Source organism: Moschus berezovskii, chromosome 21 (genome assembly GCF_049115385.1).
Source record: "Moschus berezovskii isolate FMDL1 chromosome 21, NW_MosBer_1.0, whole genome shotgun sequence".
Classification (NCBI taxonomy): Eukaryota; Metazoa; Chordata; class Mammalia; order Artiodactyla; family Moschidae; genus Moschus; species Moschus berezovskii.
The window spans coordinates 26,936,603-26,964,109 of NC_142480.1; the positions used below are offsets into that span (position 1 = coordinate 26,936,603).

The following is a 27,507-nucleotide window of genomic DNA, read 5'->3' on the forward strand; positions in this document are numbered from 1 at the left end:
TGTAGCTTTGTAGTATAGTCTGAAGTCAGGCAGGTTGATTCCTCCAGTTCTTTTCTTCTTTCTCAAGACTGCTTTGGCTATTTGAGATTTTTTTGTAATTCCATACAAATTGTGAGATAGCTAGGAGAGATAAGAAAGCCTTCCTCAGCAGTCAATGCAAAGAAATAGAGGAAAACAACAGAATTGGAAAAACAAGAGATCTCTTCAAGAAAATTAGAGATATCAAGGGAACATTTCATGCAAAGATGGGCTCAATAAAGGACAGAAATGGGATGGACCTAACAGAAGCAGAACATATTAAGAAAAGGTGGCAAGAATACACAGAAGAACTGTACAAAAAAGATCTTCATGATGAAGATAATCACGATGGTGTGATCACTCACCTGGAACCAGACATCTTGGAATGTGAAGTCAAGTGGGCCTTAGGGAGCATCACTACGAACAAAGCTAGTGGAGGTGATGGAATTCCAATTGAGCTATTTCAAATCCTGAAAGATGATGCTGTGAAAGTGCTGCACTCAATATGCCAGCAGATTTGGAAAACTCAGCAGTGGCCACAGGACTGGAAAAGATCAATCTTCATTCCAATCCCAAAGAAAGGGAATGCCAAAGAATGCTCAAACTACCACACAATTGCACTCATCTCACACGCTAGTAAAGTCATGCTCAAAATTCTCCAAGCCAGGCTTCTGCAGTATGTGAACCGTGAACTTCCAGATGTTCAAGCAGGTTTTAGAAAAGGCAGAGGAACCAGAGATCAAATTGCCAATATTCGCTGGATCATGGAAAAGCAAGAGGGTTCCAGAAAAACATCTATTTCTGCTTCATTGACTATGCCAAAGCCTTTGACTGTGTGGATCACAATAAACTGTGGAACATTCTGAAAGAGATGGGAATACCAGACCACCTGACCTGCCTCTTGAGAAACCTGTATGCAGGTCAGGAAGCAACAGTAAGAATTGGACATGGAACAACAGACTGGTTCCCAAATAGGAAAAGGAGTGCGTCAAGGTTGTATATTGTCCCCCTGCTCATTTAATTTATATGCAGAGTACATCATGAGGAACGCTGGGCTGGAGGAAGCACAAGCTGGAATCAAGATTGCTGGGAGAAATATCAATAACCTCAGATATGCAGATGACACCACCCTTATGGCAGAAAGTGAAGAGGAACTCAAAGGCCTCTTGATGAAAGTGAAAGAGGAGAGTGAAAAGGTTGGCTTGAAGCTCAACATTCAGAAAACGAAGATCATGGCATCTAGTCCCATCATTTCATGGGAAATATATGGGGAAACAGTGGAAACAGTGTCAGACTTTATTTTTCGGGGGCTCCAGAATCACCGCAGATGCTGATTGCAGCCAGGAAATTAAAAGACGCATACTCCTTGGAAGGAAAGTTATGACCAACCTAGATAGCATATTAAAAAGCAGAGACATTACTTTGCCAACAAAGGTCCGTCTAGTCAAGGCTATGGTTTTTCCCGTGGTCATGTATGGATGTGAGAGTTGGACTGTGAAGAAAGCTGATCGCCAAAGAATTGATGGTTTTGAACTGTGGTGCTGGAGAAGACTCTTGAGAGTCCCTTGGACTGCAAGGAGATCCAACCAGTCCATTCTAAAGGAGATCGATCCTGGGTGTTCATTGGAAGGACTGATGCTAAAGCTGAAACTCCAATACTTTGGCCACCTCCTGTGATGAGTTGACTCACTGGAAAAGAGTCTATTGCTAGGAGGAATTGGTGGTGGGAAGAGACGGGGACGACAGAGAATGAGATGGCTGGATGGCATCACCAACTCGATGGACATGAGTTTGGGTGAACTCCGGGAGTTGGTGATGGACAGGGAGGCCTGGCATGCTTGATTCATGGGGTTGCAAAGAGTCGGACACGACCGAGCAACTGAACTGAACTGAACTGAACAAATTGTGGGATTATTTGCTCTAGTTCTGTGAAAACCACCATTGGTAGCCTGATAACGTTTGCATTGAATCTGTAGATTGCTTTGGGTAGTTAGTTGTGTCATCTCTGATTTCTTTCATCATTGTTTTATAGTTTTCTATGTATAGGTCTTTTGTTTCTTTAGGTAGATTTCTTCCTAAGTATATTATTCTTTTTGTCACAATGGTGAGTGGAATTGTTTCCTTAATTTCTGTTTCTATTTTCTCATTGTTAGCGTATAAGAATGCAAGGGATTTCTGTGTATTAATTTTATATCCTGCAACTTTACTATATTCATTGATTAGCTCTAGTTGGTGTCTTTAGGGTTTTCTGTGTAGAGGATCATGTCATCTGCAAACAGTGAGAGTTTTACTTCTTCTTTTCCTACCTGGATTCCTTTTGTTTCTTTTTCTTCTCTGACTGCTGTGGCTAAAATTTCCAAAACTATGTTGAATAGTGGTATTGAGAGTGGGCACCCTTGTCTTGTTCCTGACTTTAGGGGAAATGCTTTCAATTTTTCACCATTGAGGATAATGTTTGCTGTGGGTTTTGTCATATATAGCTTTTACTATGTTGAGGTATGTTCCTTCTATGTCTGTTTTCTGGAGAGTTTTTATCATAAATGGGTGTTGAATTTTTTCAAAGACTTTCTCTGCATCTATTGAGATAATCATATGGTTTTTATATTTCAATTTGTTAATGTGGTGTTTCACATTGATTGATTTGCAAATATTGAAGACTCCTTGCATCCCTGGGATAAACCCCCCTTGGTTATGATGCATGATTTTATTAATATGCTGTTGGATTCTGTTTGCTAGAATTTTGTTGAGGACTTTTGCATCTATGTTCATCAGTGACATTGCTCTGTTTTCTTTTTGGTGGTATCTTTTTCTGGCTTTGGTATTAGGGTGATGGTGGCCTCATAGAATGAGTTTGGGAATTCACCTTTCTTTGCAAATTTCTGGAAAAGTTTGAGTAGGATAGGCATTAGCTCATCTCTAAATTTTTGGTAGAATTTGCCTGTGAAGCCATATGGTCCTGGGCTTTTGTTTGCTGGAAAATTTTTTTATTACAGTTTTGATTTCCATGCTTGTGATGAGTCTGTTAAGATTTTCTATTTCATCCTGGTTCAGTTTTGGAAGGTTATAGTTTTATAAGACTCCGTCCATTTTTTCCAAGCTGTCCATTTCATTGGCAGGTAGTTGCTGATAGTAGTCTATGATCCTTTGTATTTCTATGTTGTCTGTCGTGATTTCTCATTTTCATTGCTAATTTTGTTGATTTGATTCTTCTCCCTTTTTTTCTTGATGAATCTGGCTAATGGTCTATTTTATTTATCTTCTCAAAGAACCAGCTTTTAGTTTTTTATATTTTTGCTATAGTCTGCTGTGTTTCTTTTTCACTTATTTCTGCCCTAATTTTTATGATTTTTTTTCCTTCTACTCACCCTGGGGTTCTCCATTTCTTCTTTTTCTGGTTGCTTTAGATGCAAAGTTAGGTTATTGATTTGATTTTTCTCTTGTTTCTTGAGGTAAGCTTGTATTGCTATGAACCTTCCACTTAGCACTGCTTTTACTGAATCCCATAGGTTTTGGGTTGTCATGTTTTCATTTGTTTCTATGCATATTTTTATTTCCTTTGATTTCTTCTGTGATTTGATGGTTATTCAGAAGTGTGTTGTTTAGCCTCCATATGTTTGTATTTTTAATAGTTTTTTTTCCCTATAGTTGACATCTAATCTTACCACATTGTGATCAGAAAAGATGCTTGAAATGATTTCAATTTTTTTGAATTTAACAATTCCAATTAGATATACACTAACCTGCCTGAAGTTATCTCACAGCTCATTTATGCTACCTTTTTGGTTTTTTTCCTGTCTGTCATTTCTGACAGTTTCTATTGTTATGCTTTCAGATTTATAAATTGTTGCTTGTGCTATGTCTAATTGGTTGCTAATACTATCCAGTGTATTTTTCATCTCAGTTATTAGTTTTCATCTGTAGAAGTTTGATTTTAGACCGATATTTTCAATGTCTGTACTTAATAAGCTCAATATATTTTCTAGCTCCTTGAACATATGGAATGCAAGTAAAATAACTTTTAATGTTCTTTATTAATTCTATAATTTGTCATTTCTGGATCTGCTTCCATTGATTGAATTTTTCTCCTCATTATCAAGTATATTTTACTTCTACTTTGTATGCTGGTAGCTTTTAAAAAGAATTTATTTATTTTTAATTGAAGGATAATTGCTTTACAATATTGGTTTGATTTCTGCCATACATCAACATGAAATAGCCATAGGAATAAACATGTATGCTGGTAGCTTTTAACTGCATGGCAGATACTGCAAATTCTACCTTACTGGATGCTGGATACTCAGGTGCCAATAAGTATTCTTGAGTGTTGTACTGAGATATATTTAAATTACTTTTAAAGAGTTCGATCTTTTCAGGTTTTGTTTTAAAGGTTTTTGGGCAAGACTTCAAGTGGCTCAGTGGTAAAAAAAAAAACCCATCTGCCAATGCAGAAGATGCAGGTTTGATCACTGGGTCAGGAAGATCCCTTGGAGGAGAAAATGGCATCCTACTCCAGTGTTCTTACTGGGAAAGAGTAGGCTACACTCCATGGGGTTGCAAAAAGTAGGAAGAAACTAAGCATGTGCATGCACACACACACACACACAGAGCATTTAGTCTAATTTGCGTTACAAATGCAAAACTGTTCTTAGTACTCTGTCACAGACCCTGTGAATGATAAGGGTTTCTACTGTGACTGATAGGAAAAGGAACTAATCCCAGCTGTGTGTGAATTTCAGGGATTGTTCCCTCTAATTTTTTCAGGGGGTTCCCTTTCTTAAGAAGATCGCTCTGCATAGCTCTAGAGCCATCTCTCTGTGCAGCTCTCTCCTCTCTGTTATATGCCTGTAGCAACTGGAGCTGCCCTGTCCTCATTGGACTCCCAGACCTGTCTTCTCAATCGAGGGAGAATGCTAGGCTCTGCAAGGATTTCTTCTTTGTACACAGCGACCTGGAAAATCTCTCTGTGCAGAAATTTGAGTAACCATAGTATCACTTCAATCATTTCACATCTCTTCACTGCCTGGTATTCATGGTTTGAAATGGTGATTTCTGTCCAGTTTTTAAATTATTTCAGGTATAAGGGTACTGATCCTTTACTCTATCCTGGCTGGAAGTGGAAGACTGCTTATATCTTTTTAGAGCAAGAAAGTCTATGGCTCCCATCAAGGAGTTATCAAGGATGAAGCACAAGCTGGACTCAAGATTGCCTGGAGAAATATCAATAACCTCAGATACTCAGATGACACCACCCTTATGGCAGAAGGCGAAGCAGAACTAAAGAGGCTCTTGATCAAAGTGAAAGAGGAGAGTGAAAAAGCTGGCCTAAAACTGAACATTCAGAAAACTAAGATCATGGCATCCGGTCCCATTAGTTCGGTTCAGTTGCTAAGTCATGTCTGACTCTTTAGGGCCCCATGAACTGCAGCATTCTAGGCCTCCTTGTCCATCACCAACTCCTGGAGTTTACTCAGACTCCTGTCCATCGAGTTGGTGATGCCATCCAACAATCTCATCCTCTGTTGTCCCCTTCTCCTCCTGACTTCAATCTTTCCCAGCATCAGGGTCTTTTCCAATGAGTCAGTTCTTTGCATCAGGTGGCCAAAGTATTGGAGTTTCAGCTTCAGCATCAGTCCTTCCAAAGAATATTCAGGACTGATTTCATTTAGGATGGACTTGTTGTATCTCCTTGCAGTCCAATGGACTCTCAAGCGTCTTATCCAACACCACAGTTCAAAAGTATCAGTTCTTCAGGGCTCAGCTTTCTTTATACTCCAACTCTCACATCCGTACATGACTACTGAAAAAAACCATAGCTTTGACTAGAGGGACCTTTATTGGCAAAGTAATGTCTCTACTTTTTAGTATGCTGTCTAGGTTAGTCATAACTTTTCTTCCAAGGAGCAAGCGTCTTTTAATTTCATGGCTTCAGTCACCATTTGCAGTGATTTTGGAACCCAAGAAAATAAAGTGTGACAGTCCACTATTTCCCTATCTATTTGTCATGAAGTGATGGGACCAGATGCCATGATCTTAGTTTTCTGAATGTTGAGTTTTAAGCCAATATTTCCACTCTCCTCTTTCACTTTCATCAAGAGGCTCTTTAGTTCTTCTTCGCTTTCTGCCATAAGGGTGGTGTCATCTGCATATCTGAGGTTATTGATATTTCTCCTGGCAATCTTGATACAGCTTATGTTTCATCCAGCCCAGCACTTCTCATGATGTACTCTGCATATAAGTTAAACAAGCAGGGTGACAATATACAGCCTTGCTGTACTCCTTTCCCTATTTGGAACCAGTCTGTTGTTCTGTCCAGTTCTAACTGTTGCTTCCTAACCGGCATACTGATTTCTCACGAGGCAGGTCAGGTGGTCTGGTATTCCCATTTCTTTCAGAATTTTCCACATTTGTTGTGGTCCACACAATCAAAGGCTTTGGCATAATCAATAAAGCAGAAATAGATATTTTTCTGGAACACTCTTGCTTTTTAGATGATCCAACAGATGTTTGCAATGTGATCTCTTGTTCCTCTGCCTTTTATAAATCCAGCTTGAACATCTAGAAGTTCACAGTTCATGTAATGTTGAAGCCTGGCTTGGAGAATTTTGAGTATTACATTACTAGTGTGTGAGCTGAGTGCAATTGTGCAGTAGTTTGAGCATTCTTGGCATTGCCTTTCTTTGGGATTGGAATGGAAATTGACCTTTTCCAGTCCTGTGGCCACTGCTAAGTTTTCCATATTTGCTGGCATATTGACTGCAGCACTTTCACAGCCATCATCTTTTAGGATTTGAAATAACTCAACTGGAATTCCATCACCTCCACTAGCTATGCTTGTACTGACGCTTCCTAAGGCCCACTTGACTTCACATTCCAGAATGTCTGGTTCTAGGTTGGTGATCACACCATCATGATTATCTGGGTCATGAAGATCTTTTTTGTATAGTTCTTCCGTGTATTCTTGCCACCTCTTTTTAATATCTTCTGCTTCTGTTAGGTCCATACCAATTCTACCCTTTATTGTGTCCATCTTTTCATGAAATGTTCCCCTGGTATCTCTAATTTTCTTGAAGAGATCTCTAGACTTTCCCATTCTATTGTTTTCTTCTATTTCTTTGCACTGATCACTGAGGAAGGCTTTCTTATCTCTCCTTGCTATTCTTTGGAACTCTCATTCAAATGGCTATATCTTTCCTTTTCTCCTTTGCCTTTCACTTCTCTATTCACAGCTATTTGTAAGGCCTCCTCAGACAGCCACTTTGCCTTTTTGCATTTATTTTTCTTGGAGATGGTCTTGATCCCTGCCTCCTGTACAATGTCACAAACTTCTGTCCATAGTTCTTCAGGCACTCTGTCTATCAGATCTAATCCCTTGAATCTATTTCCGTATAATCATAAGGGGTTTGCCAGTCCAGGTTCAATGCATGAGACAGGGTGCTCAGGGCTGGTGCACTGGGATGACGCTGAGGGATGGGATGTGGAGGGAGGTGGGAGAGGGGTTCAAGATGGGGAACAATGCACACCCACGGCTGATTCATGTCAATGTATGGCAAAAACCACTACAATATTGTAAAGTAATTAGCCTCCAATTAAAATAAATAAGTAAAAAATATAAAAATTTTTTAAAAATTTAAAAAAGGAAAAAAAAATCATAAGCGTTTTTGTTTAGGTTCTATCTGAATGGTTTAGTGGTTTTCCCCTACTTTCTTCAGTTTAAGTCTGAATTTGGCAATAAGTTCATGATCTGAGCCAGTCATCTTCCAGTCTTGTTTTTGCTGACTGTACAGAGCTTCTCCACTTTTGGCTACAAAGAATATAATCAATCTGATTTTGGTATTAACCATCTGTGATGTCCATGTGTAGAGTCTTCTCTTGTGTTATTGGAAGAAGGTGTTTGCTATGACCAGTGCGTTCTCTTGGCAAAACTCTATTAGCCTTGCCCTGCTTCATTCTGTACTCCAAGGCCAAATGTGCCTGTTATTCCAGGTATTTCTTGACTTCCTACTTTTGCATTCCAGTCCCCTATAATGAAAAGGGCATCTTTTTTGAGTGTTGGTTCTTAAAGGCCTTGTAGTCTTCAAGAGGCATTCAGTTTCTTCAGCATGACTGGCCAGGGCATAGACTTGGATTACTGTCATATTGAATGGTTTGCCTTGGAAATGAACAGAAATCATTCAGTCGTTTTTGAGACTGCATCCAAGTATTGCATTCCGGACCTTTTTGTTGACTCTGATGGCTACTCCATTTCTTCTAAGGGATTCTTGCCCACAGTAGTAGATATAATGGTCATCTGAGTTAAATTCACCCATCCCAGTCCATTTTAGTTTGCTGATTCCTAAAATGTCAACATTCACTCTTGCCATCTCCTGTTTGACCATTTCCAATTTGCCTCGATTCATGGACCTAACATTCCAGTTTCCTATGCAATATTGCTCTTACAGCATCACTTCATGCCAAACAAATTAGGAAACAATGAAAACAGTGACAGACTTTATTTTGGGGGGCTCCAAAATCACTGCAGATGGTGACTGCAGCCATGAAATTAAAAGACGCTTGCTCCTTGGAAGAAAAGTTATGACTAACCTAGACAGCATACTAAAAAGCAGAAACATTATTTTGCCAACAAAGGTCCCTCTAGTCAGAGCCTTGGTTTTTCCAGTAGTCATGTATGAATGTGAGAGTTTTACTATAAAGAAAGCTGAGCACCGAAGAATTGATGCTTTTGAACTGTGGTGTTGGAGAAGACCCTTGAGAGTCCTGTGGACTGCAAGGAGATCCAACCAGTCCATCCTAAAGGAAATCAGTCCTAAATATTCATTGGAAGGACTGATGCTGAAGCTGAAAATCCAATACTTTGGCCACCTGATGCAAAGAACTGATTCATTGGAAAAGACCCTGATGCTGGAAAAGATTGAAGGCAGAGGATAAGGGGATGACAGAGAATGAGATGGTTGGAAGGCATCACTGACTCGATGGACCTGAGTTTCAGTAAGCTCTGGGATTTGATGTTGTACAGGGAAACCTGGCATGCTGTAGTTCATGGGGTTGCAGAGAGTCGGACATGACTGAGTGACTGAACTGAAAGAGTTATCTTCTCTTTGCTAAATATCATTCTTTGTGGATTTGTAAATTATTATAGATTATTCTGTGTGGATTTACACTGATATGGATTCTTACTGTTTTCATGGATTGCCTCATATATTTTAATTTGTATCTGTTGTAAGAAGTGAAATTCAAACTGTTCAAATAATAAAATCTTCAGTTCAGTTCAGTTCAGTCACTCAGTCGTGTCCGACTCTTTGCGACCCCATGAATCACAGCACGCCAGGCCTCCCTGTCCACCACCAACTCCTGGAGTTCACTCAACCTCAAGTCCATCGAGTCGGTGATGCCATCCAGCCATCTCATTCTCTGTTGTCCCCGTCTCCTCCCACCCCCAATCCCTCCTAGCATCAGACTCTTTTCCAGTGAGTCAACTCGTCGCATGAGGTGGCCAAAGTATTGGAGTTTCAGCTTTAGCATCAGTCCTTCCAATGAACACCCAGGATTGATCTCCTTTAGAATGGACTGGTTGGATCTCCTTGCAGTCCAAGGGACTCTCAAAAGTCTTCTCCAGCACCATAAGTCTTCTGTAATAAATACATCACAAATTCAGAACAATGTTTTGGGAAATAGGATACTCTAAGGTAATACAGGCAGATGGTACTGTTGGCCAAAATGTAAAGCCTTAATCTTATAAAGAAGTCAAAGGAACAAAATTCAAGCTTTTTGGTTCATAAAGAAAAAGGGAGGAGATGATAAATAAAAACATATGATTCAAATGAAAATTAGTTGTACAGTATAAAAAATATACACGGAGATTATTTTTATAGGTAACACAAAATAAACCAAAGTAAGTCTGGGAAAATAGCTTGAATGTAGAAAGAACAAAGTAGAGTTGGTCAAATAATTATGTAGTTTCAAATCTTGATGATAAATGAGAAAGATGCTTTTGAGTTTTGTCCGTTTTAACTCCTAGAATTTAATAAAAGATCTCTTGGTTTCTTCCAGTTAAGAAGAGAGAGATTCATTATTTACCTAGTTAGGAGAATTAGCTGCTACTGCTGCTAAGTCACTTCAGTCGTGTCCGACTCTGTGTGACCCCATAGACGGAAGCCCACCAGGCTCCCCTGTCCCTGGGATTCTCCAGGCAAGAACACTGGAGTGGGTTGCCATTTCCTTCTCCAATGTGTGAAAGTGGAAAGTGAAAAGTGAAAGTGAAGTCGCTCAGTCGTGTCTGACCCCTAGCGACCCCATGGACTGCAGCCTACCAGGCTCCTCCATCCATGGGATTTTCTAGGCAATAGTACTGGAGTAGACATTTTTACTTTTATCTGAATTTTTCTGAATATTAAGGAAAGATTTTTCATATTTTGTCAATATTAACTCTAAACTTGAAGCCAGTAATTACCTCAAGAGACCTAGCATTATTCCTAGCATTATTGTTCCTTGTATTTTGCATTAATTACACATTTTCTGCAGAAGGAAGATGTCTTGCTTACCTTTGAATCTCTAACACTGATTATTTTAGAGTATCAGTTAGAGAAAATTCATTTGTTTAACAAATACTACAGAGTACCTGTTAAGTCTTACACGGTATGTGGGGTTTTCAGGAATGTGAAAGTGAGGAGAAACTGAGATGTGGCTGTTTTCTTCAGACTGGTGGAGAAGATCAACAGTAATTAAATCATCACACAAATGGAAGTGACATAAAAAATAAGGAGTACTGGACAGACGATTAGGTGACATCTCTTATACGAGCTATTTCCAAAGTGACTGATTAAGAAAATTCTACAATACAGAGACAGAGTTAGAGCCTCTAATTCTAAGTGCCAGAACCTAGCCTGCACTTTCAGAATGACTTCATTCAATACCTCATAGAGAATTTCCTTCAGAATAACTTGAAGAAAAGAGAGTATACCATTTGGGACTTCACATCATATCTTAGAACCTGGAAGAACTGACCCTACCTTCGAGAAGAAAGGTTAAAAGTCATCTGCTTGGTGATCTCATGAAAGTGAAATACTCAAATAGGAACATAATACTCAAAGCCATTTTTTGGGGAATATGAACACTGAGAATTAATATAGTAACTCTATACTGAATGCCAGAATGAAACAAAATTATGAAATAAAAGAGTGTGTTCGTTCATTTAGCAAATGTCTATTAAAAGCTACTATATGCAGGTGTGTCCCAGACCCTGGAAATACAGCGCTGAATGTTCCTGTGCACAGAAGAAGATGGCACAGGGGCAGGGACACAGGATGAAAAAGCAAACAGGCCACTTAGAGGCTTCTGAGTCTCTTCGAAGGCAGCCTCCACGTGGGTGAAATACTTGTTTGCTTAACAAAGCAACTGGGACCCGTCACCTAGCCAACAGAGAGCGGAAGTCAGAGATGGTTCCAGCATTTTGAGGTACATGGTACTCATTGCCCTATTGACATTAGTGTCACTTGCTGCTCTTCGCTCCCTTTCTCGAAGGACTGCCAGCTTGTTTAGCACACAGGACCTTATCTGCTACCTCAGTATTCCAGAAAACCTACATGTCCAGCATCCAACCTACAGCAAAGGGGATTTGGTCCATCTGTAATCTTTATCTACCTCTCTGTAGTAGCTTGAGCCTCTAAGAAGCAATCAATATTTCAAAGCTAAAGCTTACCTTTACCACAGAAGTAGGATAAAAATGTCCACAGCTAGTCTGCAGAGGTCTACTCCTGCATCCCTGATCATATGATTTCAAGTAAATCTCCAGAGAAACACAGTTCTGTCTCCTTCAAAGTGGCCTGAATGTTTCTAAAATGTTAGAGCTTCTCCAGGTGCAATTGGTTTTTATGTAAACTTTATTATGATCACTACTATGCTTAGATGTTTCAAATTATAGATAAAAAATAACCTCTTCTACACTTCCAAATACTAGGAGGGAAAAAAAAAGGAAGAGAGAAAAGAAAGGACTGTAACTAAATAGCTTCACAACAAACAGGTCATTTTAAGAAAAGACATCCAAATATATAGAATCTGATTGCCGATAATAACTTGGATGTCTTAAGAAATTTAGCAACTTCAGCGCAAAACAATTGAAGTGAACTATTGAGGATAAAGGAGTATGTCAAGGTTGTATATTGTCACCCTGCTTATTTAACTTATATGCAGAGTACATCATGAGGAACGCTGGGCTGGAAGAAGCACAAGCTGGAATCAAGATTGCTGGGAGAAATATCAATAACCTCAGATATGCAGATGACACCACCCTTATGGCAGAAAGTGAAGAAGAACTAAAGAGCCTCTTGATGAAAGTGAAAGAGGAGAGTGAAAAGGTTGGCTTGAAGCTCAACATTCAGAAAACTAAGATCATGGCATCTAGTCCCATCACTTCATGGGAAATAGATGGGGAAACAGTGTCAGACTTTATTTGTTGGGGCTCCAAAATCACTGTGGATGCTGATTGCAGCCATGAAATTAAAAGATGCTTACTCCTTGGAAGGAAAGTTATGACCAACAGAGACATTACTTTGCCAACAAAGGTCCATCTAGTCAAGGCTATGGTTTTTCCCGTGGTCATGTATGGATGTGAGAGCTGGACTGTGAAGAAGGCTGATTGCCGAAGAATTGATGCTTTTGAACTGTGGTGCTGGAGAAGACTCCTGAGAGTCCCTTGTACTGCAAGGAGATCCAACCAGTCCATTCTAAAGGAGATCAATCCTGGGTGTTCATTGGAAGGACTGATGCTGAAGCTGAAACTCCAATACTTTGGCCACCTCATGCGACGAGTTGACTCACTGGAAAAGACTTTGATGCTAGGAGGGATTGGGGGCAGGAGGAGACGAGGACAACAGAGAGTGAGATGGCTGGATGGTATCACCGACTCGATCGACATGAGTTTGAGTGAACTCCAGGAGTTGGTGATGGACAGGGAGGCCTGGCGTGCTGTGATTCATGGGGTCGCAGAGAGTCGGACACGACTGAGTGACTGAACTGAACTGATTGAGGATAAAATCATCCCCTAGACTCAATGTAACTACAGTTGCAAAAAGAGTGAGAAGGCTTACTGATTCACTGTCCCTCCTGTTCCCAGTTCCCAATGCCAAACACATCAGATAGCAAATATTAAGGCTTTGTTAAAATTAGAATTCATTAGAGAAGACTGCTTTTCAGTGGCAACATTATGTTGATTTTTCAATTTTGAATCTTGGACTCTCTGAAAACGTAGAACTGATAATATAATTACACAAGAAAAAATTTCCATTGTATCTATATATGTATGTATGTGTGTATTTCACTGATGTAAGTCAAACATGAGAATTAGGCCTTGAACTAACAGACACTAACTTCAAGGTCCTTTGGGGAATGCAATCTTTTCATCTATAAATCATTTCCCTTAAAAGTATGAAGGTTTTCTGGATAAGTGTGTATTCTATATTATAATAAAACAACTCTAGTCATATCTTTTCGCTTCATCTAGCAAAAGCCTGAGTTTACAGTCAATTTGGAAAACTTTTATAAGCAGTCCACACCTCTACCTTGAGCACTGCATTAAAAAACTCTCAGAGGAAACTTGCCAGTTCTCAGCAACGCACCTCTATTTGAAGGAGCTCTAAGCAGGAACAATGGAGACTGTTTCGTAAAACACATGTCCATGTGTACATGGACAGTGTGAATTCTTAACATGGAAAGAAAAGATAAGTGGCATACTTTACTTCATTGCCTTGTCTGTAGAGCCTACACACAGCTCTATAAGCTCTGAGAGTGGTAAGCCGCCTCCTAGCAAAACCTTCATGGTGTATTGTATGATTAGCAATGTTGTTGGTGAAGGAATGATTGAAAGAATTAATGGCTTAGTTTGGTAAAGTTAAGTGAAGTCTCCATATGACTTCTCTAAAAGACAATGAGACTAAAATTCATCTTACTAGTAGGCAATTGTGGAGTTTCTTTCAGAGGTTGGAGATAACTATTCCTTTAGTTAGCAAAACTATTGTTAAGAGGAACACATTTTCCAAGTCCTGAAAGAATGTTTTTCTAATAAAAATGAGAGAGCATCATGATTTAAAAAAGAAACTATCACTCACAGATTCCTTTCCCATCTTCTTTTGCAGCCGTGTTTGCCACTGGACGGCTTGCATGACAATGGCTTCCCACCTTCTTTCAAGATTTACAATGATCAGCTGCATGGGCTGGTGGTCTGCGTTCAGGTTGCAGGTCTCCCGGTCATCCAGAAGATGTTGGCATAAACGCAGGATGGAGGCCACTCCGCGACGTCGCTGCTTGATTTCACGACAGAGGGACTGCAATGCAAAGAGGGATGGATCCATGAGCGTTTACAGGACAGAGTTCCCTTAAACATACGACATCCTCTTCCATCATAATTTTAAATTGTAGGGATATGCTCAACCATGAATAAATGGGACAAGAAGGCTCCTGGAGTTACTTCTGGATTGCATGTCTTCTACCCAAGTGACTTTTGCTTCATCTCATTCTTCTCCTCCTCTCCCCCCTTTTTTTAAACTTATTTCTGCATCTAAAATGTTGGGTCCCTCTTTGATACCTAGGTGATTAACTTAATGAAATAAATCATTTAGGTCATATGAATGCCAAGCAGATTGCCATGCTTTGCTTCAAGGTCACAGAAAACACAAAAGACAGAACAGTCCTCCAAAAGAAAATGGGATGTTTCCAAATTTTCTCCTAGATTCTCTGCAGCCAAAAGTTTACTTTTCTACTGACTGGAAATAAGTTAAATAAGATTGCAAAAAATTGATATATAACAGCTATTATTTGAAAAAATATGGTAAGCAACATTTCTCTTCCGAAACTTGATTAACAAAGCAATAATGTTTTGAAAACAGAAATTAGGATACAGGATGATTACTGCATTATTTGTTAGTTGCTGTGTTTCTCTTAATAGACATTCACACTATTTAAGAAGGATATGCATGTATCAAAATAACATTTTGCCCCCAGAAGCATTTGTATTGCTGCAGTGACCCTAAGCTGAATGATTCAAGCAAAATAGTGGGCACACATGTCTTAAAATATTGTATCTTTTCTTTGCCTACGGATAGTGTGTAAGTGATATTCTAATTCAAAGCCTTCAGGAGAAATGATGATTATATCCACAAACATCACTGAATTACTAATCTCCCTCCACTGCTACAATTGGACTGTTCTAACAGTTAACAGATTGCTTATTAATCAACAAGGGTAAACAAGACAATGCAATTTAATTTAGTGCTAGAGTTTTAATGCCTGAAAGTATTTGTGCTTAAAATGTTAATCTAGATAAGGCTTCATTAGAAGAAGTCTTAAAATGATTAAGTGCGGTTCACTGAAATGTGCACAGAGTGGTAGTAGATCAGCAGGTGGACGTTTCATACAGATGTTCCATTTATTGATATAATACATGCTATAGCCATTTAAACGACCTTAACTCAGCAATAGCTGGAATTCTATTATTTCTGTAATGAGAGAACCCTGTACCTTTAATATTTCTGAATTTTAAATAAGGAGAATGACAAATTCCCACACCTCTATTTATAGCAAAATATGACTAGGAATTTTATTATTCAATTTATACCAGTACAGCATTTTCAGTTATGTTTCTTGAACTTAGCCTTATTTATTTTCCTAGGGTTCATTACTATTTTCCTTATATAACTCCTGATAGAACCACCAGGTCTGACAAATTTCTTTACTGACACTATTCATTAGTTGAATACTGAATGGAGAGAAACTCCTACACAATCAAAGATAAAACTTAAAAGAGTCTACCAAAGCAACAGGCATTGTTTCCATCTCCTCCTCCAATTCTGCTGACTTTCTCTTTTATATGCTTTCTCTCTTTCCCTCTATTTCACTCTCTCTCTCTCACACACACATACAATCTTCAATTTGCTCTCTTGCTCTAGAAAAACTGTTGAGCAAATGAAACTATTAAGCCCACTTAATATCTGTCAATTTTTCACCCAAAGTTCAACACCTCAAGATGACATAATAATATAGCCAACTGGGATTGCTTCAAAAGAGTTCTATGAATATATATAAGACTTTGCTTTTTGTGTTTGTTAATAATTTGTTAAAAGGGGATGGGACTAGAAAATCAAAAGGGATGTTCCATGCTGCCAAACTGGATCTTGCAAAACTCTCTTTTAAGCTGCCTAAAACAATAACTGCATTTCTCCAGCCAACAAAGAGTCCTAATGTTTCTTAGCTGAATGAGAATTTGCCAGGGATGGCAGTAAAGGTATGTGTGGCGTTAGTCAGCAAGCCCCATTAGGTGATATTTACAAAGCAGCCCAAACGGGCTTTATTCATCTCACAGGTGTTTTCAAAGTTCTGAAACAGGACATATGAGGTAGCTAGACGTAATTTTCATAAAACTGATTAGCCATAACTTTTAATATGAATCTATAATGTATCCAGTATTTAAATATCCAGATGATCCACTGCACATCTGAACGCCAGTCAGTTGATGGGTTTTAACCATTTGTTAGGTGTTTTTAAAAACTGTTGACACTCAATATCAGATTTTTATGTCTCCATAATTCTGAAAATTTTTAAAATTTAAATATCCAAAGAACTCAGTGTATATTCTAGATTAATGATTTATCCTGTATGCACACTTCAGAAATAACACTACTTTAAAGAGGAGAGGAACACTGAGAATTTTACATGGAAACATATTTTTCAGTACATTTTACATCTAAGAAATATAATTGATAAAATTACATTCTTTTACATAAATGTGTTTCCATGTCAACCATTAAAATATACGTATTTATTTATAATCACAAACACATACTAAATAAAATCAGTGCATTTGCTGGCAATGTTTCTTAGAATCAGTAGAGTTCATATTATTTCTATGATAAACTATGCATAGAGAAATGTTAAATATAACTACATAGGAACAAAATGATTATTATAACTATTTTTGGCTTACATTTTTAGAGAAAAGCACTTTTAAACAGAAACCTAAGCTAAGCAATCTAAGTAAGTCTTAGAAACAAGACGAACTCATCCCTGCCTCCAGACCTCCTCAAATGTGTATTGTACCTTGCATCTATTTCAGGTATGGAGGCGACAAAAAAGAGCAAGTTACTGTTCCCACTCTCAAGAACCGAAAGTCTACTGGAAATGGACTAAACAAATAAGTATGGTACCAGGAATGATACAGGGAGGTAAGTGCTAACAGAAGTTTGTGCAGGTTGCTATCAGAGGAGTCATGAAATCAGGGAAACTATGTGAGCCAGACTGGCTAAGTTGAGTAGTTGAGGTTACAAGGACAGAAGGTCCAGTAGCAAGTAGTCTGGGACAGGGAGTACCAGGGAGTACCAGGCAGGTTGGAGAAAAGAGAGAATGGAGCCCCTGGAAAAGGAAGTTAAGAACAGAAAAATCTGGAAGGTTTTGTTATACATACATTTAGGTTGTTACATAATATTGAGCAAAGTTCCCTGTGTTATATAGTAAGCCCATGTTGGTTATCCATTCTAAATATCGCAGTGTGTACATGTCAGTCCCAAACTCCTTAACTATCCCTTCCTCCCACCCTTCTTTCCTAGTAACCATAAGTTTGTTTTCTAAGTCTGAAAGTCTTTTTGCTGTACACCTGAAACTAACACAACGCTGTTCATCAACTATACTCCAATATAAAAAGTTAAAAAATAAATTCTGGAGAAGATATGGGGAAAAGGGAACCCTCCAACATTGTTGGTGGGAATGTAAACTGGTGCAGGAACTATGGAAAACAGTGTGGAGGTTCACCAAAAAACTAAAAATAGAATTAACATATGATCCAAAAATACCACTCCTGGACATATATGCAGACAAACCCTAATCCAAAAGGATACATGCATCCCTAGGTTCATGCATGCATGTGTACTAAGTCACTTCAGTCATGTCCAACCCTTTGCGATCCTATGGAGTGTAGCTCACCAGTCTTCTGTCGATAGGATTCTCCAGGTAAGAATATGGGAGTGGGTTGCCATTCTCTTCCCTAGGGGATCTTCCTGACCCACGGATTGAACTCACATCTCCTGTTCTCTTGCACTGTAAGTGGATTCTTTACCACTGAGCCACCAGAGAAGCCCTAGGTTCTACTCATAATAGCCAAGACATGGAAACAATCTAAATGTCCAGTGACAGATGAATGGACAAAATGATGTGGTACATATCTACAGTGCAATATTATTCAGCCATAAAAAAGAATGAAATAATGCCATTTGCAATAACATGGATTCAACCAGAGATTATCATACTGAATGATGTAAGTCAGAAAGAGAAAGACAAATAACAATTATTTGTCTATTTCACTTATACATAAGTGAAATATTTATTTCACTGATACGTGGAATCTAAAATATGACATAAATGAACCTATCTATGAAACAGACTCATGGACATAGGGAACAGATTGGTGGCTGCCAAGGGGAGTGGGTTGGGAGGTATGGAGGGGGAGGTTATGGTTAGCAGATTTAAGTTATTATACATGGAATGGATAAACAACAAAGTTTTACTATATAGCACAGAGAACTGTGCTATATAGCATATATTCAGTATCCTATGTTAAACCAAAATGGAAAAGAATATCTTAAAAAGATGTATGTATATATATATATATATTTATACACATAAATATATAACTGAATCACTTTGCTATACAGCAGATTAATGCAATATTATAAATCAACTATACTTAAACTAAAATTTACCATTTTAATTTACAAAAAGAAAAATTTGGAAGATTTTTCATTATTGCCAGTTTTGAAGCATTGTCCTTGATATCCAATGAGATCATGTTGGTTCCTAAGCATAGTTTGTCCTTGATATTCAATGAGATCATGTTGACTCCTAAGCATAATCATATTGCCTTCTCAGAAAAGTAGAAAGGGAAGAAGTTGGAAAGAGAATATAAATATAAAGAAGGAGAATAATCAACATGTGTAAGAGAATAAGATGCCAAATGCTTTTGTATTTAGCTATCATTATTATTTGGTAATCTTTAGTCATTTTTTTCCTAAGGAGCTACCTTTGTTAGTATGGAGGTCATTGCCTTAGTATCACTTCAGAATCTGGTTGTTGGGATATAGTTTGGTGTGCTACTTTTAAGTCTCTAATGACCTACTTTATTTTCTTATTTTACATTTCTACTCAGTTTCTTCATGTTACTTTAAAAGTCGATTTGCTATAAAAGTTGAGAAGTACATAAAAGCAAAAATCAAAATTCCTAAGTTGTTTTTACCTTTACAGTTAAACAACCCTTTAAACATATCTTCTTGGACATGTTACGAGAGAGCTGTTGACAGATTGAAGGTATTTGTTTTACACTTACAAACTAGCAATATGATTTTCAATCTACAAGGAGATCCAACCAGTCCATTCTAAAGGAGATCAATCCTGGGTGTTCATTGGAAGGACTGATGCTAAAGCTGAAACTCCAATACTTTGGCCACCTCATGCGACGAGCTGACTCACTGGAAAAGACTCATGCTGGGAAAGGTTGGGGGCGGGAGGAGAAGGGGACGACAGAGAATGAGATGGCTGGATGGCATCACCGACTCTGTGGACATGAGTTTGAGTGAACTCCGGGAGTTGGTGATGGACAGGGAGGCCTGGCGTGCTGTGATTCATGGGGTCGCAGAGAGTCGGACACGACTGAGCAACTGAACTGAACTGAACTGAATGGTGATACAAAGGGGTGTTTTGGTTTATCTGGGGTTTTTCTTCTCTCCTGACCTGCTCTATGAGTTTCTTTGATAACTGAAACTACTCATATTATGGAGCCAATGTGATGGTGGTGTAGTTTTATTAATTGAAATAATAAATCAATTATTTTTTAATTGTTATTGAATGGTTAAAAAAAATTAATGAATCAATCAATGACTATATCTTTTCAGCCAGTGATAAATTTATATTATTCATATTTGCTTGATGATCTCTAGAATTTTAATATGATTAAGAATGCTGATTGTTTGAATACTGTATTGGGGGATTTTATACCTTTTGGTTATTTTTGTCAAGTAAGTAATTTACCAACTAAAGACTGACATGTTTGGCATTGGACTAAATTAAATAGAAGCTTTGTTCTGAGAGAGTTTACATAGTAATCAAAACCTTGATGACTGTTTGGCAGGTACAAGGCATCCCATAATGTTAATGCCTATAGCCAATGTGTGAGAAGAATGTATAGCAGATGGGAAAAATGAGAGGCCATAATGGTACCTTTATGATTCTCCAAAAGATGCTTTTGGCTTATTGACTTGGAATCATCATTTGGAGGCAAGGTTGGGAAAGATCACATGAATGATACTTCTTGTAGCAATGAACATTTATTGGGTATCATGTGTCAAACACCATACTTTTCATTACAGGATTGGTACTGAAAAATAAGAGGCCAATAATATGATGTGGTACCTGATCTTAAGGGCTTGTAAACTGGCTGTAAAGAAAAGACTCTTGGCTACTCACAATTAGAGATATCAATGCAATGCAAAGGTTTTTGATAAGACCTAACCCATCAAGTTATTGTAGGTTTTTAAATGAGATAAGTGAGGTAAATGTATCTTGTGAACAGTGAGGCTGTGACATGAAAAGTAACATGGAGTTGATATACATACTAAACTATGGGCACTGACTTTGAAGATGAGAAAGACCATTACCAGCTAAAGTAGATAATTGCTAGACTTCTCCTCTTAGTAGTATTTTCTTAGTTATTTTTCACTAATCTCCAATACTAATGACAAATTTTTTGTATATTTCTGTATGCTATGCATTTTCTTAGGTATTTCATATGTATCAACTCATTTAATTCTCAAAATAGCACTCTGAGATCACAGGAATGATATCGGCTTCTTGAAGAGGGTCTGAGACATACATTACTGTCATCTACCTAGTTTATAAATGAGATGATGGAGACATGAAGAGGTTAAGTATCTGACCAGTGATGACACAGTTAATAAGTAGCAAAGGATTTTAACCCATGCAACCCGAATCAAGAGCCAATCCTTGAAACTATGCCACACTGCCTTACATAAGAGAGCTGAAGAAGCTTGCAAAATTTTGACATTCTCAGACCATCTCTGCCCCTGAGTCTTAATCAGAAGTGGTTGCAGCCATAAACTTACTGTTGATGAGAGGGCCAACAACTTGGTTCATATACCTGTCAGGGGTTTACCTTATATTCATTCCTAACTCTGCAAACATAGTAAGAATTAGTAAACTATGCCATTCTTAAGCCCAGGGAAGTTAAGATAGCAGAGGTGGAAAAATATGAATTAATTCATTGAACAAATACTTAATAAACACATACTATAATGGGCATTGTTCTCAGTATTTGAGATACATCAGTGAACAAAACATAGTCAAAATGTTCTGCCCTCAAGAACCTCATATTTTAGCAGACAGTGGGAGCTAATCACTTTTCTGAGAAAGATGTAAATTATATAAATAATAAAGAAGAGATTTAACAAAAGTGAGAAACATTCATTAGGCAAATGATTAGCAAAGTTTCCAGCAAGGGGTCAGGAGATATTTTGGTCCTGACAGCTCCAGTCTTGAGACAATTATGTGCTTAACTATACCTACTGTATAATGTATGCTGCAAATAAGAATTTCCAACCTAGAGTTGTAAAGAAGTAATTCTTCAAAACAGAAAAAAAAAATTTAAAACACCCCAAGTGAGGTATGAATGATGAGTTGAATATTTTAAAGAAAATATGGACAAAAGACATCTTCATACTTTAACTGATTTCGAACTTAAAAGACATCAGCCAATACAGAAACTCAGCTCAGTTGCAAACTCTGGGACTTGATGTATATTGAAGCTAAATATTCTATAAGCATGCAGTGAAGTGCAAAAAATAGCAATTGAAAAATGACATGATTAAATGGCACGACATGCAATCATTTGCTCTCAATTATATCAATGTATCTTCTTCATTTCTAGGAGTCAGGCAGAAATATTGTTTTTTAAATGCCTCTATTAAATTGGTCACCAATAATAAAATAGATGAGAGTCCTAATAAGCTCATTTACATACCATACATCATACACTACAAAACTATTCTCTTCAAACAGTTTTACTCATAGATTTGTCTCCTGGTTGTCATTCGTCTTTGCTACATTAGCAGATTTTAAAAGCATAATACTGCCTTCAGGACCATTTGTAGAAAAATATTTGTGAAACTTTTCTAGTTAACCCTTGGCAGGGTCCTTATTGCTAATTATGGAAAAAGTATTGATATAATATCTTGGCTGTCACATTCTATTATGATGACGATAGAAGCAGAATTTAGGTCTGACATTTTGGAAATACCATCTAATTGCAAGTCAGAAACAGAGAATGACAGTTTTAAGTAGATTATAACTTCTTGCAAAATAACAAACTGGTTTATTTAATGTAAAAGCTAGATTTTAAAAATAGCATTAAAGCCCCCGAATTGATTCACCAAGCACATCTCTATCGGTTTCTTGAAGAGGGTCTGGGATGTGTGCCAAATAGTTTTAAAATCGTACATGACAGTATAAGTCTAGATTCAAATGCGAAATGATTTCTTTTAGCCATTTAAAATCAAAGTACTTTCAGTGAACACTTTGATTTGTAAAAAAAACCATCTCCCCTCTGTTCATCTAGGCTGCAGATAAGTGAAATGCCATCTTTACCACCATGGCCTAATTAGCCTGACCTTTGACCTAGAAAAAGATCTTGTAATCTAGAATCCTTACCAATCAAGATGAATCATTAAGGGCCGCCATGACTATTACTACTGAAAATTCTTAGACCTGCTTTGATGAATGGTGTCATCGAAGGAAAAAACATTCTTTTAACATACTCATATTTATGTTTTAATGTTTTATACCTTCATCTGTTTAAAAAATATTAATTCTATTTGGAAAGGAGTATTTCTATTCCTGTTAGCTACTTTGTAACTGTGGCCCAAACTTAATAAGCATTCTAAAAAGGAAGACTCTGTGTTATTCCATGAAAGCTGTTGCTAGCCCTATGTGGCATTCTTTAATTTCTTTGTGACTTACCCTATACTATGTTAAGTACTTTTAAATATGTTTGTTTTTAAGAATCAAGCTCAGTGGTCATGTGCTTAGTTCATATTCACATGTAATTAGTAATATGTTATATACTTCCTTTTCTAAATTAAAAATACTATTAAAATTCCAGACATATAGCACAATATGAAGATTAAGCTACTCTAAAGAAAACTGTAATAGCTTACGGATTGCTTGTGTCATTACTAAAATGCTGGTATCTATTACAGAGTCCCTCTGGAATAAAGAATGCACTTTTGGCAATAATCTCCTAAAAACATGTCCATTATTGTTAAGATGCTAACTAGCTTGCAATTATAGAAAGGTAACTTTTAGCAATAAGAGGGAAGGGGTGCTGGATATAAATGCAACTTAGCCATTATACTATAAATACCTTTTCTGAAAATCCTACAGTCACTCTTTTCATAAGTAGATAAGGCATTAATTGCCATTTATTTTTACATTATTATATTTTGAAATCTTTTTACAATGCCCACTGTGCTTTTTATCTCTTACTGATTCCATGGGAAGTATTTTAAAGTAATTCTGGAGAACAGATGAAGGTGATTTTCTTCTCTGGGTTATTTATGGATCCCAACTATCTGAACTCATCTGTGCGTTCAGGTAAAAGAAGAATCATCATAAAAAACCACACCTGGAGAATGAAATACCATTCAGAAGGAAAGCCAGAGAACATAGGAGCAAGGATGACACATACGGAATTCCCAGGGATAATGTGGAACGTAGAGAAGACAGATCATTGGACTAATTAATTTCACAAATCAGTCAACTCTGCTGTGTGATACTTTTCTAATGCTCTTATCCATACACAGTTGACTATACCTCACCCGTCTCCCCACCAAATCCTGTTTTTTTTAGACTTATCTCTGGCTAACTTACTTGCATTTCCTATGAAACCACTCCTGGAACTCATTACAAAGCTCAGTGTTACTTGAAGTATAACAGCTAGGAACTGGTATTTTAAGGAAGTATTACTGCTATTCAAGAATCCTACAGATGGGAAGTAAATGAATTAGAGAACTCTAGGGACCCAACAAGAGTGCAGGAAGAAAGTTAGGCTATGGGGAATAACACCAGTAAAAAAGAGGAAAATGATAACTAGGGACAAAAGTCAACATTAGAAAGACCTTTCTGTTTTTTCATTTATACCTTCCTGAACTGGAAGAGGCTGAGGTGTAGCCAGTTCTATAAACTTCATATTTCTGATTTTATTTTCATAGCACCTAAAATAAATAGGATGCTTTCCTGTGGGTTTGGACCATTGGGAATTTGCTTCTTAGCTCTTTCCTTTGTGTTTGTGGAGGAAGCCCAGGGCAACTCGACTCCTTTTTCACCGACTTTCAGTATTCCCAGATGTGCAGTAATACTAACCACACTCTCAGGGTCGTTTGGAAGTTTCACTAATATATAATGGCAAAACACTCTTCAACTGTTATATGAAGTAGTGGAGAGATGCTGACTAAATATTAGCCAACTGGTAAATTGCTATAATGATTACTTAGCTCAAAGCAATATTCCACAACCTTATGGGAAGGAAATGTAATAAGAACTTCATTCTTTAAACACTCCCATAGCTCAAAGAAAGCAGAGGTCCAGGAGAAATTTTTGAGAGCAGTTTCTTGAACAAAGCTAATTTTCCTTTTAGAAGAATATGTTTTCTTTTTCTGAGAAAAGACACCACATCCTTCTCCTGCTTGCTTCCCCAAACAAGATTAAATACATTGGGGGATAGTTTTCTCATTAATCTCCTTCATCTGTCAGCAACGTAGAACACAAGTGATCTAAGCATAAATGTGTTTTAGTGGAACATTTGAGAGGCAACTTTGATTAAGGGGGAAAGAAACAACTTACAGTCTTCTCATACAATAACTAGTTATGTGATCTCAAGGAAATGATAGAACTTTTATGTGCCCTCAATACCCCATCTCTAAAATACAATGATCCTTTAGTGTTTACCATCTTCAAGTATCTGATTTGTTCTGAGACAGGAAAATTTTCATATGGTGGTCCTTTAAAAAATAATAAAACATTGAATATCTCAATTCAGTTGCAAGAGGATTCTCATCTTTGCTGATGAACTTTTAGGGATGATAGAATATTAGTTTCATTTAGCCTGTATCATTCTTACTCATGTTCATCTTCACTGGCCTGCACTGTGGGCAGTGGCTTTAATTGGACAAGTGGGTTGTTTCAAACATTTGCGCAAATCATCCTTACTTGGTCTCAAGATTCTTCTCATGTCTTGGTCATGTTCTAACATCTTCAAAGTCTAACTCCAAATATTTTCATAGTGAGAACCACTTGCCTAAGCAAACTACACAAGACTGTAAATTTAACTTCCAGTGTTGCTTTTGTAAAACAGTGAAGTCTGTTATACCAGAGTTTATATTATAGACAGTTAGGATGACATAGTTGAATGGATTATTGGTTCTCTTGCTGGTAGTCTTGGCTGACAGATAAAGAAGTGAATTGGTTTTCAAACATCTCTCCAGGCTCTAGAGGACATTTCTCCTGTCATGACTGAGCAACAATAAAGAGGGGGATTTTTTAGAAAATGAGGAGAGCATAGGACAAGGAGGAGCCAGCATAGGATAATAGAGGAGCCTATTATCCTGTGCTTCTCAAATGAGCTTCTAACATCAGACCTGTCTACCTGGTTTTACCTACCTTGATGACATTAAACTGAAAAAGAGAGAAAAATATCCTTGGGCAAGAAAATATTGTCTTTTAAATGTATTGGGTATAAGTCAGGATTTAGCCAACAATTTGGAGTGTCAGGAAAATTAAAAGAGATGTTCAGTTCAGTTCAGTTCAGTTCAGTCGCTCAGTCGTGTCCGACTCTCCGCGACCCCATGAATCACAGCACGCCAGGCCTCCCTGTCCATCACCAACTCCCGGAGTTCACTCAAACTCATGTCCACAGAGTCGGTGATGCCATCCAGCCATCTCATTCTCCGTCGTCCCCTTCTCCTCCCGCCCCCAACCTTTCCCAGCATCAGAGTCTTTTCCAGTGAGTCAACTCGTCGCATGAGGTGGCCAAAGTATTGCAGAGATGTTAGGCCATCTTTTTGCCAGATAGGAAAAATGATTTATGCCTCCGCTCTATCTTAGAGAGGTTTGGGGAGGATTAATGAGTTAGTGACATTGTACAGGAGACAGGGATCAAGACCATCCCCATGGAAAAGAAATGCAAAAAAGCCAAATGCCTGTCTGAGGACGCCTTACAAATAGCTGTGAAAAGAAGAGAAGCAAAAAGCAAAGGAGAAAAGTAATGATATAAGCATCTGAATTCAGAATTTCAAAGAATAGCAAGGAGAGATAAGAAAGCCTTCCTCAGCGATCAATGCAAAGAAATAGAGGAAAACAACATAATGGGAAAGACTAGAGATCTCTTCATGAAAATTAGAGATATCAAGGGAACATTTCATGGAAAGATGGGCTCAATAAAGGACAGAATTGGTATGGACCTAACAGAACCAGAAGATATTAGGAAGAGGTGGCAAGAATACACAAAAGAACTGTACAAAAAGATCTTCATGACCAAGATAATCACTTGGTGTGATCACTCACCTAGAGCCAGACATGCTGGAATGTGAAGTCAAGTGGGCCTTAGAAAGCATCACTATGAACAAAGCTAGTGGAGGTGATGGAATTCCAGTTGAGCTATTTCAAATTCTGAAAGATGATGCTGTGAAAGTGCTGCACTTAATATGCCAGCAAATTTGGAAAACACAGCAGTGGCCACAGGACTGGAAAAGGTCAGTCTTCCTTCCAATCCCAAAGAAAGGGAATGCCAAAGAATGCTCAAACTACCACACAATTGCACTCATCTCACATGCTAGTAAAGAAGAGCCTTGGTTTGTTCTCATACTTATTTGTAATAATGTTTAAAACAGTGCTTCATAGTATTAGTTTTTCTACATTTCCTGCCAATCACAATGTTTATTGTGTTGATCATTTTTAATTTCTATTCATCAAATGAGATAGGCTTACTATATTTTATAGAGGAAAAATTAAGATGTGAAAATTACAAAGGCATCAATGATGACTCATAAAATCATCCATTTGGTATTATTGGACTATGGCCTAGATTAGGATTTAGGGGATATGGGCTGCCATCTGGCTCTGGTTGTGTGGTCTTGGGTGAATGATTTAATTTATCAGAGACTTGGTTTTCTCCTCTTTGGAAAGAGGAGGTTGAGCTAGCCAAATGACCTCAAATAGCATCTTGTGATGAAATTCTACAATCTGCTAAGTACTTCTTTAGTATCTAGCAACCCTAAAGCAATGTCTGTGTTACTGTGAAGGGCGTGCAAAAAAACAAAAACTTCAAGATAGTTCCTACTCCTGGATGGACCTAGAAATTATCATACTAAGTGAAGGACAGACAGAGGAAGACAA

The 27,507-nt window shown here is 37.8% G+C and overlaps 1 protein-coding gene across 2 annotated transcripts in view; it reads right to left on the reverse strand.

Moving 5' to 3' along the window:
* The window catches only part of AKAP6 (A-kinase anchoring protein 6), a 408,114-nt gene that overhangs the window by 47,056 nt on the left and 333,551 nt on the right, over positions 1-27,507 (reverse strand). For both annotated transcript variants that reach the window (XM_055418225.2, XM_055418226.2), the window contains exon 12: positions 14,118-14,333. In XM_055418225.2, coding sequence (XP_055274200.2) covers positions 14,118-14,333 — 216 coding nt within the window. The remainder of the gene's footprint in view (positions 1-14,117; positions 14,334-27,507) is intronic.